Source organism: Amia ocellicauda, chromosome 8 (genome assembly GCF_036373705.1).
Source record: "Amia ocellicauda isolate fAmiCal2 chromosome 8, fAmiCal2.hap1, whole genome shotgun sequence".
NCBI lineage: Eukaryota > Metazoa > Chordata > Actinopteri > Amiiformes > Amiidae > Amia > Amia ocellicauda.
Window position 1 is genome coordinate 13181886 of NC_089857.1, and position 15642 is coordinate 13197527.

The following is a 15642-nucleotide window of genomic DNA, read 5'->3' on the forward strand; positions in this document are numbered from 1 at the left end:
CAAAGCAAACTGTATCATCCTTGGCAGCAGCAGTTCGTCTTGCTGCCTCTGTATCCTTTGGTTTGATTGTTACAGGGAAAGTGCCTGTTGCGATCATTTATCTTAAGCTCTTACACAGATGAAGGCACTTGTGGACCCACTTCCCCCCCCTATTAAATATTACAGCTACTGGGCGTTGTGTTCGTCTGGGCCTGCTCTGTGCTGCGTCTGTGGCACCGCACTCCCCCAGGGGAGTGGAGATTGTGGGATAACTGTGTGAAGAGCACTGACTGTGTTTCCCATGGCTCTTCTGCCACAAGACCTTTGCTGTCCAGGCTGTCTGTAATGACTTCAGCAGCAATATGTGGCATATGTCATCAGATTCTCTCAGGCTGGGTAGCAGACAACTAGTCAATTAAGAAGGTCAGCACTTTTCTGTCCTAAATACAAATGGTTCCATAGAATATCATTACAGTCAATATGAGCTTTTACAAGCATATGTGCATTTTATGGCCAACCAATTAGGGAGCTGGCTACTACTTTGCTGGTGTTAATTGCTGGACATCCGTTAAAATGCATCAGATAAATGTGACGTCTTTCTGCTGCTACTTAGAGGCTGGAAACACTCTCTCTGTTTGAAGGCATCTGCTCAGGAAACGCGCACAAACAAAAATAAACAAACAAACCAAAAGTGTCAGCTCTGATATGTTAAATAGGGCATATAAGGGAATCAGCAGCTTGTCTCATCATACAAATAGCAATATTCTACTCATCAGCGTGTTTTGTCCTGGGTATTTCTCCGAACTGTTACACTAAACAGTTTACCTTCATTATGCCTGTTTTTGTTTTTTTCCTTCACTCGATACGTTGTACGATTGCGATAATGAGCAGCCGGGCCCTGGCTCCCTTGGGAATTAGTCTCCCTTGGTCAGTGCTGTCAGTTGTCTGTGTCTCATGTTTGCTATGCTGGCCACATGCAATTATTGGTTCAGTAACCAGGCAACGAGTCCCCATTATTCTGTACTACTCTTACACTGTGCCCTCCTGTTCACCATTAGAATAATTTATTCGTACACCTTCCGCTCATACTTTTTTCTCTCTTTTACGTCATGTGCAGCACATTAGTGAAGCAGTTGGTTGCAATAAAAGAACAGGTACAGTATGGAAAATAAATGATGGCATATTTTGTGTGACTATAGGGAAACTGACAAGTTCGGTTTATAATACTTAGGAACCTATATAAACGGATGGAGAGAGAAAGTGAAAGAGCGAGAGAAACATTGAGGAGCAAGACCAATTAAAAAAAAAAATCCATATTAACTTCAAGAAGCAATAATTACATCATCGGCTTTATGTCAAATTTGATTGGTTTTATTTTCATTTTATTTCCATGTTATTTTTCTAACTTGAAACTTAATCACACTGTTAAGCCAACAATTTATGAAGGGAAACAAATTGCATTTCAGAACAGTTTCTAATTTCGGACAGAGAATTTTAAATGATAAAACTTTTTTTTTTTTACTAAAACATTACATTTTCTGACTTTCTCACAGGGAGAGAACAGCATATTTTTCAAATGGGCTAGCTTGGTTTGTGAACAGGAATGCATTTTATGTGGCCAATAGGGTTACTTTTGACAGTCTACACTAGTTGTTTCAGGTGTTGATGATTAATATGCCACTGGGCGTAATGGTGCACTGCCTGGTGGGTGCAGACAGTCACAGATTCAATCACCTGTATTTCCTCACCGTGGGGACTGTGATTGTTGATGCAGCTGGTGACAAATCTGTTGCTTACTCAAACGGAATCAGCTGTAACCCCCTGCATTTGTGTTTGTTAGTTATCTCCTGGTGGTGAGAAAGCTCACCGGTGTTTGTTTTCACGCGACTTGGTGCAATGTGCCCCACGTGAGATAAACAAGGATGTCCACTAAGTGTTTTGCAGTCACACAAGATCAGACACTATAGGTGGCAAGCTGTCACAGTTGCAAAGATGAATGGAAAAAAAAAAAACAGGAATAATATACATTTCTCAAGATGGGGCGGAAAGGGTGCCCAACTCAGTACTTTACATTACTGCCAACTTAGATCTGGTGAAAGTGACACAACATACTCCTGAGCTACTGTTTGGCAGGTTGGTCATGCCTGTTTGCATACTTTTGCAACCACAGTGGAAGTAGCAGGGTCTGAGTGCACAGTGGCTCTGTGAGTATTGCAAGTATTTCACATTGCAACCATCCAGAACATTTAAAAATATATATTTTTAATTGGCTGTAGCCATGCCTAAAGTGATTTCACTGACTGTTTATCTTAACAATGCACAATAGCACCGAACACACACCTAATACAAACAGTTGCACTCCTACAGATTCATTAGTCAGCTTCGTCACTCAGAGCCTTACAGCCATGGAGGAGTAAGGGAACTGCTCTTATTCATACTTGTTACCACAGCTGTGCAAGTAGGAACATTCACAGTAAATTAGATTAAAAAACAGTGTAACGTAAACAATCATGAAACATTTCAGAAAGTAGCTTCCAGTGCAATGCAAATAAAATAAGAGGATCACAGTCTCTGGAGTGAAGGGCCAATCTGTCACTGGTTATAGTCACACACAATAGCAGCTGTGTACAGTTAACTAGCAATGAATGCTGGAATGAGACTAATGAAGGCAGCTAGCCACCAAAAGCCAAAAGAATGACAGAACCACACACACACACACACATACATAGGACTATATATATTTGGTGCTGTCACTCTTCTGGCTTTTGGCGGAAAGCTGCCTTCTTTAGTCTTATTACTATAATATATATATATATATATATATGCATGTATGCTTTCTAAAAAGATAATGTATTCATTTCCTTGTTAATTTCAGCTGTGGCAAAGTTTATCAAGCTCATAGTTCTGCAGAGTAGCCTACAGGAGAAATACCTTGACTTTGCTGTAGCATAACATTAACTTATTAACCACCATACAAAACTGGAGTATTTAATTTCAACACAATTAGCAACACTGTGTTCTGCGGCGCTGCAACAGAAACTGATATAATTTGTTTTCTTGTGAAATAAAATAATGTCTGCAAATAGCCTTGGGCATGGTAAAATTATAATGGTATAATAGTGGATAATTTAATAAACTGAAGCTTGTAAGTGTGTGGTGTAAGTCAACTGTTCCCCCCCATTGATCTGTGATGCTGTGTAAGGGTATATGTATTTCTAAGGACTTGTAAAATATTTGTGTAGTTTACCCTTTACAAATGCTCTTCTTAGGCAGATTCGTAGATTGATGTTAAATTTACACTATATACTATATCCTTGAAATTAATGGAGAGGAACAAAATCTAATGAATTTAATAATGTATTCCACGGGGGGTTGAAATATAACAGACCCTTTCTTCAGGCACCCTGGAGCAATAAAAACAAACACACAGATACATAAAATACTTGGGCATGGTAGTACAAATGTGTGGGGGATGTTGTACAATGTTGTCATCCTGAAAGCAGAAAAAGCATTTTAAATGTGTACAGGTTAACTATTGTCCATACTCCCATTGTCATTTATAGCACATTGGAAACATATAGAGATCTATTGCTGCTATATTACACAACTAAGTAGCTGAACATTTTGAAGAGTGAGTTAATGTTCCATTGAAGCTTAAGAAGTTAATGGAAAGCAGTAATTAGGACATTTTTCCCAGTAAATTTTTGTGAAGATTCTTACGTGGGCTGTCAGGTTAATTTTTCATAGAGAAGAAAATAAATCCCAGTCAAGATCATTAAAACCAAACTGCAAATTGAATTATTAAAAACATACATTCAATTATTTTTGAAAACCTCCCTTTTGTTTTTGAGGTAAGAAGAATATTGCTTAAAATGTGAAGTCCCAAGAAGTTATTGATTTAATTATCAATGTAATGGAGAATGGCTTTAATCTATATGTATCATATTAAAGCACATCATTTGAGAATGACTTATCATGATCCTCAACTCTTTGTGCCCATTCATCAAGCAAACCAAACCAATGCAGAATCGTCGTGTTTAAATTCCCTCTCTGTCTTTGCCATCAATTGCAATGCAATGATTGTCTGTCGCCGTGTAACAAAGGCAGATCATCATTTCTAGGCTTTTACTTTCTCAGTTCTGTGTCTGTCAGTGGCTTTCATTATTCCTGGGAGCGCAGGAACTTAATTAGAATTCTCCATGTGCCACGTATCATTTTCTTATCCTTGTGAGCTACACCATTCTAATTGAGGTGATGACAATATCTACGTATCAAAGTTGCTCGTTATTAATGCTTCTCTGGAGCAGGGACTTGTGGGATACATGATATTGTTATCATGTGTGTAAAAGTTCTGGAGTGAAATGATTAAAGACCAGGCCAAAGCCTCTGTGCTTTGGCAAATGTGCGACTGGAGAGATATAAGCTTTTTAGTCTGTATGTCTGGAGGAGCACTTTCTATTATTTTTTAACTGTGTTGACTAATCTCTCTCTCTCTCTCTCTCTCCTTCTACTCTGCAGTCCAGAAGTCAGCCCCACATAGGCCTGAAACAAACCTCCAAACAGCGGGTATGTTCTAACTGTATTACTTCTATCAGCCTGTGTCTGCCAATGACTACTTACAGTAATCGTGCTACAAAGACTCCCAAATTGATTTTCAAAATGTGACATTAAAATGAGAAAATGGGTTGATCTTCAGTGAATTCAATAACTTGATGTATCGCACAGTCGCCGCTGGTAGCTGTATCATAGGGGCCAATCTGTGAGATGTTTAGTTATGGCTAAACCCTCACACTCCAATTATACATACAGAGACTAAAATCTATGACTCAATCTTGGGTTACAATTATCGCTTTCTGAAAATAGCCTGTAATTTCATTTTTTAATTCGTTTTTTACAGAAGAAGAGAAACACGTTTTTACATGTAATGGTCTGCTTTATTTTCAGATGTGGAAAAAAGTTGAACAATAATCAGCTCTTTAATGTATATTGCATTTGTCTTTGATTGTTGTATTACAGCCGCATTGCTAGGAAGACACACTATCATCATGTTCCTTTTCAATCACGTAGTATGTGTTCCACATCACTGATTTGTCAAAAACATATAAAAAATACAGATAACTATTTTGTAAATTAATTAAATGTATCACCCTGTATCCTGTAAATCATATTGAGTAGGAATAGAGCTAGCCTTACATGCAAAGCATCAACTCAAAATACTTTTCATATTCAATTTGTAATATTGGAATCCATTCCTAAACATGATAAATGATATGCAGAATACAATAACTCCATTAATCTCGAAATTAAACCGTATGTTTGGTTTTAATAATAATAATAAAACAACTTGCTTGGTATTTTCCCGATACAATGTCAAGCATTTTTTAATCCCTTTTTTAAGAACTTGCTGCATGACAAATATCTAGAATTAAAGCTTTTATCTCTTGTATATTAGCATTAGTGCGACTAGTTTCTGCATTGGTGATAGATTTTTTTTTTTTTTTTTTTCATCTTTATGCATTCTAAATGCTTTTGTCTGCCAGAACACTTTACTTTTAACAAACACTATCTTGACTTGATATTGAGGTCAATGGGGATTCAGGTATGTGTCTGCATTCTTTGGTTGTTTTTAGTTATGGTTATTCCATATGTTCACAATATGTATGCAAGGTGGTCTCTTTCTAGCCATGCTTACTGGAGTCTGGTAAAAGAAGAAAGATTATTTCATGGTGCTCAGAAGTCATTTGCTTTTTAGAGCCACAGATTAATGGGAAGAAAAAGACCAGATTTGTGGTCTTAGTTGTTTCGAATGACTTCAAAGCACCCAGCAAACTGTTCATCAGTCGGGCACCAGTGTAAGTACCACCGAATGACATCTCTTTAATAATTCCTTCGGTGTTCATAGTCCAGCAGCTTCCCCCCGCATGCTGAGATGTACAGCAGGGAGAGGGAACATGCAACAGTGTTATACAGACAGGCAGCTACAGCTAGGGAAATATAGAAATACTAATTAAAAACAGTTGTTTTCCCTGTTCCCTGTTTTTCGCTTTACTTATTTTTGCTGAAATTGCAGTTTTAGATAGGAGTATTATGAAATGTTTTGATACTAAATTTACTGCAAAATTATCCAGTTTTTATATATACTAAGTAATGCCAGGCAAACTGATATATTTGACAGTTCAGTAAATTAAAAATTTTGTATAGCTCTCATGGTTGCAGAAATTGTGACGTATGGGAAAATTATAGTCATTATGTCCTTATATATACAAACACTTTCACAAACACAACGCTAAGGCTTGGCAGTTGGGGTGCAACTTTATACTTGTTTATATGTTTTAATTTAGGAAAGGCAATTGCCATAAGGTGTTTTTCCAAATAAGAATAGCTTAAACTATATGCAGTATTTGATCAACTTTTACACTTAATTTTGTCTTCAGTACAGGAGTCTTCAATTCAGAAATAGATAATCCAAATTTAAAATGTATCCTGAAATTATATATGCATATTTATCTGTTATTTATTTTGTATATATATATATATATATATATATATATAGAGAGAGAGAGAGAGAGAGACCAAACAAATAAAATGAAATAGATTTTTAATAATATAATACAATTCCTGTAAGAGAAATAGAATATTTATTTTGGTTGTTCATTATTCTCTGTTAGGGTGGATTTTACATGCATTCGAGGTGCGATTCAGCTACAGAATATGGTACACAATTAACTTGGACAAGAGAAGGCTTCTTACTGCAGTGGCTTCGACTGTGCAGCGTGTTAGACCTCTCTGTCTAGAAGATTTATTCCAGTGAGCCAGAAGATGTCAGTCTATCAGGGAACATTCAGGCCCAGGCCGCCTGTCAGATGGCGCAGGCGGTACCAAAATCAAAGGCAAGCTCCTTCCCACCCCTTCTTTGTGGCAACACATGCTTCTGTGCGCTTTGAGTTCACACCAGCTGCAGCACACTGCCTATCTACTGGAACAAAAAATAGATCTTGCGAAGCACCAGAGAAAAACAAACATCAGAGGCTGCCTTGTGCAATGTTAAAATAAGGTTAAGGCAAACAGCTGACTGCTTTTTTCTCTCTCTTTTTGTTGTATGCTACTTTACGGCATGAATAGTTGTCAAATAGTATAACAGATGCAAGTTTTTTTGCAGCCCAACTGCCACCTGTGCAACAGACTGGTGCGCAAAGAGCACTATCTAATTTAGAAAATGTTTTTCAAATTACCCTGGGATTGTTAATTACAGCACTTTAAATTAGCGAGCTATGATAAAAGCATGCATGTGTGATTACAGCATATGCAGAAAGTCATGTCCAAGTATAATCAAAGGCTTGGTTTATGAAGTGACCTAGGAAGAGAAGTGGAGACTGCATTCAATCTGTGAGAGGGCCCCAGCACAGTGGATAGAGAGTAGCTAACGCTTCTCCTGCCCAAACGTTGGTCATAACCTCTATTGAACAAGTGTGGGGGTCACCACCAGTGTTTCTGCCAGCTTGTCCCAGCCCCTCCCTGCACTCCCTAATGGAGCTTCAGTCTTAGGTGTGGGCTGCAATTCCTCAGACCTGGATTGTTGAACTCACATTGTGTAAGTGCCCGCACTGCATGAGGCAAAATGTGCGAGTAACAGAAATTATTTTGCTAGTGTTTTTGTACGTACAGTCCTAGAATACACAGGTGGTCTTCCCACTCGAGTGTAGTGCTGGGGGGGTGATGTCTCTATCACATTAGTATGTGGACTGTTAGAAAAAATAATAATAATAAAGGTGCTATCCTTTTGTCATTTAATTTTTTGTTCGAGTAACCCAATCACCATCTCTGAGCAATGTCATTAAGGGCTAGACCAAATCAAAACTATGACCCACCCACGAATCGCAAATTACGAGGTTGTATCCTATCACGTTTTGATTTATAAGCAGTATCAAATGGTTTGTAACAATGCATTAAACCACTAAAGGGTACATGTTTGTACTTTGCGATTAGCCGATAGGTCCACGTTTTGTTGCTGCCTAGGCCTCAGTCTGTTTCTAGAGATGGATCCACAATCACATGGCATTACTTAATGGCAAGGCCCGAGAAGCTCTGGGTTGTGTTATTGAAAGATCATATGGTCGGACTTGCTTGTCAAATTTCTGCCTTCTGTTCAATTTTTCCAATTCTTGTTGGAGTTGTCATATAAGACTTGGGCTCCAGGTTTGTCATGGCTGTAAGTTCTCAGTAGATACTTATTGAAGCAAATTGGCCATTACCTGTGGAAAAGCAGCCGTGTTGCCCACCTGTCAAATTGAAAATGTGTGTGTTTCCTGGCATTCCTTGAAGTACGCCTAATTTATTATAAATATTAGATGCCAAAAAAATGACAGAATGTGACTGAGGTAAAGAGATGTTGGGGATAACAGGAATATGCCAAAAACAAAAACAGATGCCTCACAAACGGGAGGAAACACAATGTTCTTGATTTTTGTTATGCCATCGTGTATATATAGATAACAAATCCAACACGTATTTCAAGATGACACCATCTACAGAAAAGAGCAGGTCCACTCTGAGGTCTTCAGGCATTCATTGCTTCTAGTAGGAACATGGCTGGACAGCTTCTTGGTCCAGTTAAGCCTGTTGTCAGCATTTTTCAGATCAAATGTTAGAAGATGCAAAATTTAAGTTTTCTCAGAGAAGTACAAATTAAATTGTTGTGTCATCTGACCACGATTCTCTCCATGTTCTCATAATATCAATGCAGAAGACTCCCATTCTGTTATGCAGTCTGAATTCCCTTTACATTCACTGAAACTGGCAAAGGTAGGTGGTTTCATATTCTGTTAATCATCCTGCTATTTCAGCTCGGCATCCGCTTTGAATTATGTATGTTGTAGAATAATCACGACTTTCAAGGTCTGAAAATAAACTTCATAGGTTACGTTCTGCAGTTCTCCTGTACTACCTTCGAGCTACTCAGATATTCAACACATTTAGTATGCTTGATGTGTACAGGCTCACACACTCGGTAGTTTGTAAACTAGACTTTTAAATGTTTTAAACTGTGATATGCTTACACTGCAAGTTAAACACGGCCCAGTCACAACTATTATACGAGCTTCAGCTGCACGTTTGAATTACTGTGAGCAATTAGCAGATTACTTACTATATAGTATCTCACATACTCGCAAACTCAGAGTACAAATTGTAGAAATAAATTAATAAACAAAATATATATGGACATTACTTTCACAAACTATTTCATTAATGTGACTTGTTTGAGAAAACCTATTTTACCCATTACTGACCTCAGTGTACAGCTGCAAATACAGGACTTTACTGTCCCAGTGGACATCATCCAGGATCTTTGATATTATAACTGCCAATATAATTCTTCAGATGTTACATAGTGAGTTTGATTAGTGCATTAAATAAGATACACATTACATGCAATCATATAATCATTGTTAAGACTTTGGAAAATTACCAGGTACAAACCCTGTAATTGAGAAATACAATGCATTGCATTCATTAAGAGTGACAGAATTTGATAGCTGTGTGTGTGTTTTTTAAATATGTATATGTGGAATCTTGTTTGACACGTATCTTTTGCTTTTTCTATTATTTAATTTTGCGTGCGTGTGAAATTGAAATTGGATTATTATTATTGTGCTCTCGCCGGTATTGTGACACCAACATTGTTGAATGTGTAGAATATAGCAACAAAAGTGTTGCTTTGAAGAAGCTGCCAGTGCAATATGAGGAAAGATATTGATTCATAACTGGGGGTACCTCTATTTGTACTTGAAGCCAATCCTCTGCCTGTGTTTCCTAAAATGGTTATTAACGCCACAGGCAGAAATCTATACCAAGAAAAAAAATCCAGTAACAGTATCAGTTGGAAAAAGCACTATCTGCCCATCCCATAAATTTGAGTTTTGCCCTCTAAGCAATACTGTGAGTGGAAAAACTGCTCAAAGTGTTATCATTGTGTGTGATTTCTGACAAGGGTTGTCTGTACCATTACATTTAAATCGCCAGGTATCTGTCCAGTCCTGGATTTTGTAAATGTATCTTTGCATATTCCAGTTAATTAAACAATATACATATATGTCACCCTTCCATGATATCAGGCAAAAGTCTTTTCTATACATTTTTTTTTAATTTCCATACCTAGATTTAATCCCCACCTTTCTAATTAAAAAAAAACTAAAACCATTACACATTTCCTTCTATTGATTTCCTTTGGAATCACAATATTGATATGTAGGGCTGCCCACTACAGTGATTAAAATTCAATACTTGTGCAGAGACAGGACTTGTAGGACACTATAATATCAGCTAGGATGATTCCAGGGCTACTATGACAAAGACCATAGGGCATCTGGGCAACAGATATGGTTGGTCCAGCTCTTGACATTGTAGTGATCAGTGGCGCCCCAGTTTTCCGCCCACTGTTCTAACTAATGGAGATACGAGGTAAGAGACAGTGGGGTTCACAGAAGTCCAGATAGATCTGCAACCCAGTGTTAGTGTCTCGCCTGAAGACTAGGAAAAGAGAAGGTCCGAAGACACTTGTCCGCAACATCCTGGTATTGACGGGAAGTGGCCTGTCACTCCTGCCCCAATCACAATGGACTGAGTCTGACTAGACTTTGTTACCCTATAAAGGAGTGAACTGCACACACCATAACCAACTAGTTAGAGTTGAAGTACTTTGTGACAAATATAGTTAAAAATAGCACTTAATTTACGATGTAACATTATGCAACAGTGTTTCATTCCAAGTCTATTAAAATTAAGGTCAGTGGATTTAATACCATCCTGCTGTTCTGTCATTTAGTATTTTATTTTACATAACCAGATGAAACAATAACACTGTAAAATGACATCCCAGATTAAATGTTATAATTTATTCTCTGCTCGGTTTGGTATTACACGATCTGTGACCTTTTCATTTTCTATCACACGATTACATGGGCTTAGGATTCCCTTCCTGAAGAAGAAGAAACCCCACATCATGTCAATGACCTTTATTGTTATTGTGGGGACTCTTGCCTGAACAGTATAGTGTAGATTATTATTGTCATGGCTGTTTTTGCACATACAATCAAACATACTGTCTGATATAAGAAATGTGGATAATGGTTGAACTGGAGATCTGAAGGCATTGGTGGGGAGGTCTTGGCTAAGTTTCCGCTTGTGTCCCTATCTTTGGCCCAGAGTGGTGGATATTGCAGCTCCTGCTGGGGGAATGGGAGAAATCGTCTCCTTAGTGATTGTCTCTGGTGGGCATCTCCCGAGACCCCCCCTCCTCTTTAATTACTGTATGAAGGTTATCATTCTGAATATTAAGCTGTGCTTGGATTTGGTATTAGAAACTACCATTGGGTTTATCTTTTTTGTGTATTTTATTACAGTACATCTGGGAGTATAATCCTTTGTGAAAATTAAAAACTGGTGGTGAAACACAGCGGTGAAAGTCCATCGGCTTTTCCCATAGGTATTATTAAATATTCCTATCCTTTAAGGCGCAATGAAAGGGAAAATGACTTGGGATTTTCATAAGCTGACTGATTACAGATAATGTCAGTGTTCTCTTTATATTGGAACAAGAAAGGTTTAAAAAAAAAAAAAAAAACATTATTCTTTCTCTGTTATGGACACCAGTTATTTTAGTGTCCATCCATAAATAACCAAATTCTTCCCCATATAATGTTTAGAATCTGTGTGATTGGGTCAAATTGGGCACAAATACCAAAAAAACTAGAAACTAGTTATGTAGTAGGGTGACTCGCATTCAAAAAGGAGATTTGCAATTCCAGTTATTGAAGAGTGCCTTCTTTGCGTGAAACTTTGGGGATTATTCATTATTCTTTATCAAGTAGTGTTCATTGAATTAAAACTTCCAAAGTTGTTTTGCTTAAGCCTTCTTTTGTTGAGGAACCTTACCTGAAACTGGAGGAGAAATGCATTCTGTCTTGTATTTTATTCTCTTGGAAAATGAATATCCCCCTAAACGTATGCTGTCTGCAATTGGCTGTCAGTCAGCACACAATTGGCAATAAAAATAGATTTTAAAGATATAGTAATACATAATATTGAACACATGGGAGTCTCATGAATAAATCTGTCATATTAATGCACTGATAACTATCCTTATTCTGGGTATAATTATTTTATAGTTCTTGCTCTTTGCTCTTTGCTTTCCTGTAGCTTAATTATTGTGTCACTGCAGTCTTGATGAAGAAGTGCCATTATCTTTGACTTCTGAACACAGATCAAATGTAGTAGCCACTGGGTTTGAAAGGGAGGCAAAACTGTCGGCAGAGCCTGCTTTCTGCAGCAACACTGGAAAAGGAAAATCTCTTACCTTGAGCCAGACTCCAAGGAGAGGAGAATCGTCTGGTACCAAAAAAGCATGATAAGATGAAAACAGCATGATGAAAAAAAGTAATGGGATTTCAAAAAAGGAAATTTACACTGCATGCCAATTTCATGCAGATCGTTAGAGAATTTGAAGAAAAAATATCGATAAGATATTTGATTGATCGGTGAAGTTAGTTATCTAGAAAGGGTTTTGTGTTAAATTATTTTCTATCGTTAATAAATATGCTGTAGGCTGGTATGCTTGCTCACCCCATCTTTACAGGTTAATTACACATTGAAGCAGTAAGGATATGCCTGTTGTGATTGTTGGTATAGGCCAGTGCCACAGGAAGAGACATCGCGGAGGTCATCAGCAGTTTCTGCAAAATAATTAATCTAGGTTGGCAATACGTTGTTCGGAGTTGGAAGTCTGACCTTTTAACGAATACTCAGTTTTGTTTAATAATGACAGTCCTTTCCTGACTGGAAATAAATGTTTTTAGGCAGCTAAAATCTCAGTCTCTTAGACCACCCCTATCTCAGCATGTGTGAAGTACGATAATTACAGCCAGGAGTTTTAGCGCATCATTCCTTGCTCTTGTGGTAAACAACAAGTGACGTTATGTTGTAGAAGAATGAAGAATTGAGATGTGATCGACACTGAAAGGCACTGAATTCTATCATTGGGAAATGTTGGAGCTGCACTTTCTTTAGCATTTGTTTAATTCCTAGTCCAGGAAGTCAGTTTCAGCCAAGGTGATTTAATAGTAGAATATCATATATATCAAAATATATTTGGGTTTTTTTAATTTTTATATATATATATATTTATATATATATATATATATATATATATATATATATATATATATATATATATAAATGAAAATTATTTTTATGGATGGACAGACACATACAGTGAGGGAAAAAAGTATTTGATCCTCTGCTGATATTGTACGTTTGCCCACTGACAAAGAAATGATCAGTCTATAATTTTAATGGTAGGTGTATTTTAACAGTGAGAGACAGAATAACAACAAAAAAATCCAGAAAAACGCATTTAAAAAAAAAAAGATTTGCATGTTAATGAGGGAAATAAGTAATTGATCCCCTATCAATCAGCAAGATTTCTGACTCCCAGGTGTCTTTTATACAGGTAACGAGCTGAGATTAGAAGCACTCTCTTAAAGGGAGTGCTCCTAATCTCAGCTCGTTACCTGTATAAAAGACACCTGTCCACAGAAGCAATCAATCAATCAGATTCCAAACTCTCCACCATGGCCAAGACCAAAGAGCTGTCCAAGGATGTCAGGGACAAGACTGTAGACCTACACAAGGCTGGAATGGGCTACAAGACCATCACCAAGCAGCTTGATGAGAAGGTGACAACAGTTGGTGCGATTATTCGCAAATGGAAGAAACACAAAATAACTGTCAGTCTCCCTCGGTCTGGGGCTCCATGCAAGATCTCACCTCGTGGAGTTTCAATGATCATGAGAATGGTGAGGAATCAGCCCAGAACTACACGGGAGGATCTTGTTAATGATCTCAAGGCAGCTGGGACCATAGTCACCAAGAAAACAATTGGTAACACACTACGCCGTGAAGGACTGAAATCCTGCAGCGCCCGCAAGGTTCCCCTGCTCAAGAAAGCACATGTACAGGCCTGTCTGAAGTTTGCCAACATCTGAATGATTCAGAGGAGAACTGGGTGAAAGTGTTGTGGTCAGATGAGACCAAAATCAAGCTCTTTGGCATCATCTCAACTCGCCGTGTTTGGAGGAGGAGGAATGACCCCAAGAACACCATCCCCACCGTCAAATATGGAGGTGGAAACATGATGCTTTGGGGGTGTTTTTCTGCTAAGGGGACAGGACAACTGCACCGCATCAAAGGGAAGATGGACGGGGCCATGTACCGTCAAATCTTGGGTGAGAACCTCCTTCCCTCAGCCAGGGCATTGAAAATGGGTTGTGGATGGGTATTCCAGCATGACAATGACCCAAAACACACAGCCAAGGCAACAAAGGAGTGGCTCAAGAAGAAGCACATTAAGGTCCTGGAGTGGCCTAGCCAGTCTCCAGACCTTAATCCCATAGAAAATCTGTGGAGGGAGCTGAAGGTTAGAGTTGCCAAACGTCACCTCGAAACCTTAATGACTTGGAGAGGATCTGCAAAGAGGAGTGGGACAAAATCCCTCCTGAGATGTGTGCAAACCTGGTGGCCAACTACAAGAAACATCTGACCTCTGTGATTGCCAACAAGGGTTTTGCCACCAAGTACTAAGTCGAAGGGGTCAAATACTTATTTCCCTCATTAACATGCAAATCAATTTATAACTTTTTTGAAATGCATTTTTCTGGATTTTTTTGTTGTTATTCTGTCTCTCACTGTTAAAACACACCTACCATTAAAATTATAGACTGATCATTTCTTTGTCAGTGGGCAAACGTACAAAATCAGCAGGGGATCAAGTACTTTTTTCCCCCACTGTATATATACAGATACATTTCATATTTGTACCTTTGTACATTTAGACATCAAAACAAATAAGGACAATTAAAAACAAATCATGAGTTACAGTTAATCTGTTCTCTTCACAATGATGCAATGCTTTTGGAACCAATACAATAATAAGAAAGTGATGTTCTTATCACATTCACCAGACTGGACAATGCACATGTTCCTACAGCCTGACTGAAATGATCTATTTGTGTTCTGCTACTAAATGCTGCTTGGTCTGACCCTTGTTTTTATTGTTATTGGTCAGTGAGGGAAGTAGTGAAAGGGTAAACGCCTCCATCTCTTTTACCGCTTCAATAGCAATTTCTATTTCACCCTAGTGTAACGAACAAACAGGCCAGCTAAATTGCTTGAAGTAAGTTGTTATGGTTGCCGCAGCGTCAGCACATTCTCTCTGCAAATCACCCTGTTATGTATGACTTACTATAAATAATATAAAATATTTCTAAATACACACTGTTACAATGAAACCAAACCATGTACAAATTGTGGAAATAAATACTAGTAGTTGAATGAATAAATAATGACTGTTTTTACTCTGTGGAGGTGATGTCCGAGTGCATATAAATTCAACATAGTGTGTGTGACTCCAGTCCACTGACTAATATAATCCAGGCCAAAGTTCCATAGCAAAAATCTCTCTGCCATGTGTGTGTGAATAACATAACTACACACACATGTATATTTAAAAATGTAATCTTTAAAATGTTACCTTGTCAGGGCTGGCTTTATTAAAGATCAATTTTTTGGTAATACATTTTAAGAGGATTGTCTCAAGTATTACAGACAGTG

General features: G+C 37.9%; 1 protein-coding gene across 2 annotated transcripts in view; it reads left to right on the forward strand.

Annotated features, from left to right (window-relative positions):
* rasgef1ba (RasGEF domain family, member 1Ba) overlaps window positions 1-15642 on the forward strand; it is a 163896-nt gene that overhangs the window by 64501 nt on the left and 83753 nt on the right. For both annotated transcript variants that reach the window (XM_066712086.1, XM_066712084.1), the window contains one exon: window positions 4498-4545. Coding sequence is in view for 1 of the 2 variants with exons in the window: in XM_066712084.1 (XP_066568181.1) it covers window positions 4498-4545 (48 nt within the window). In the remaining variant the exon portion in view is untranslated. The remainder of the gene's footprint in view (window positions 1-4497; window positions 4546-15642) is intronic.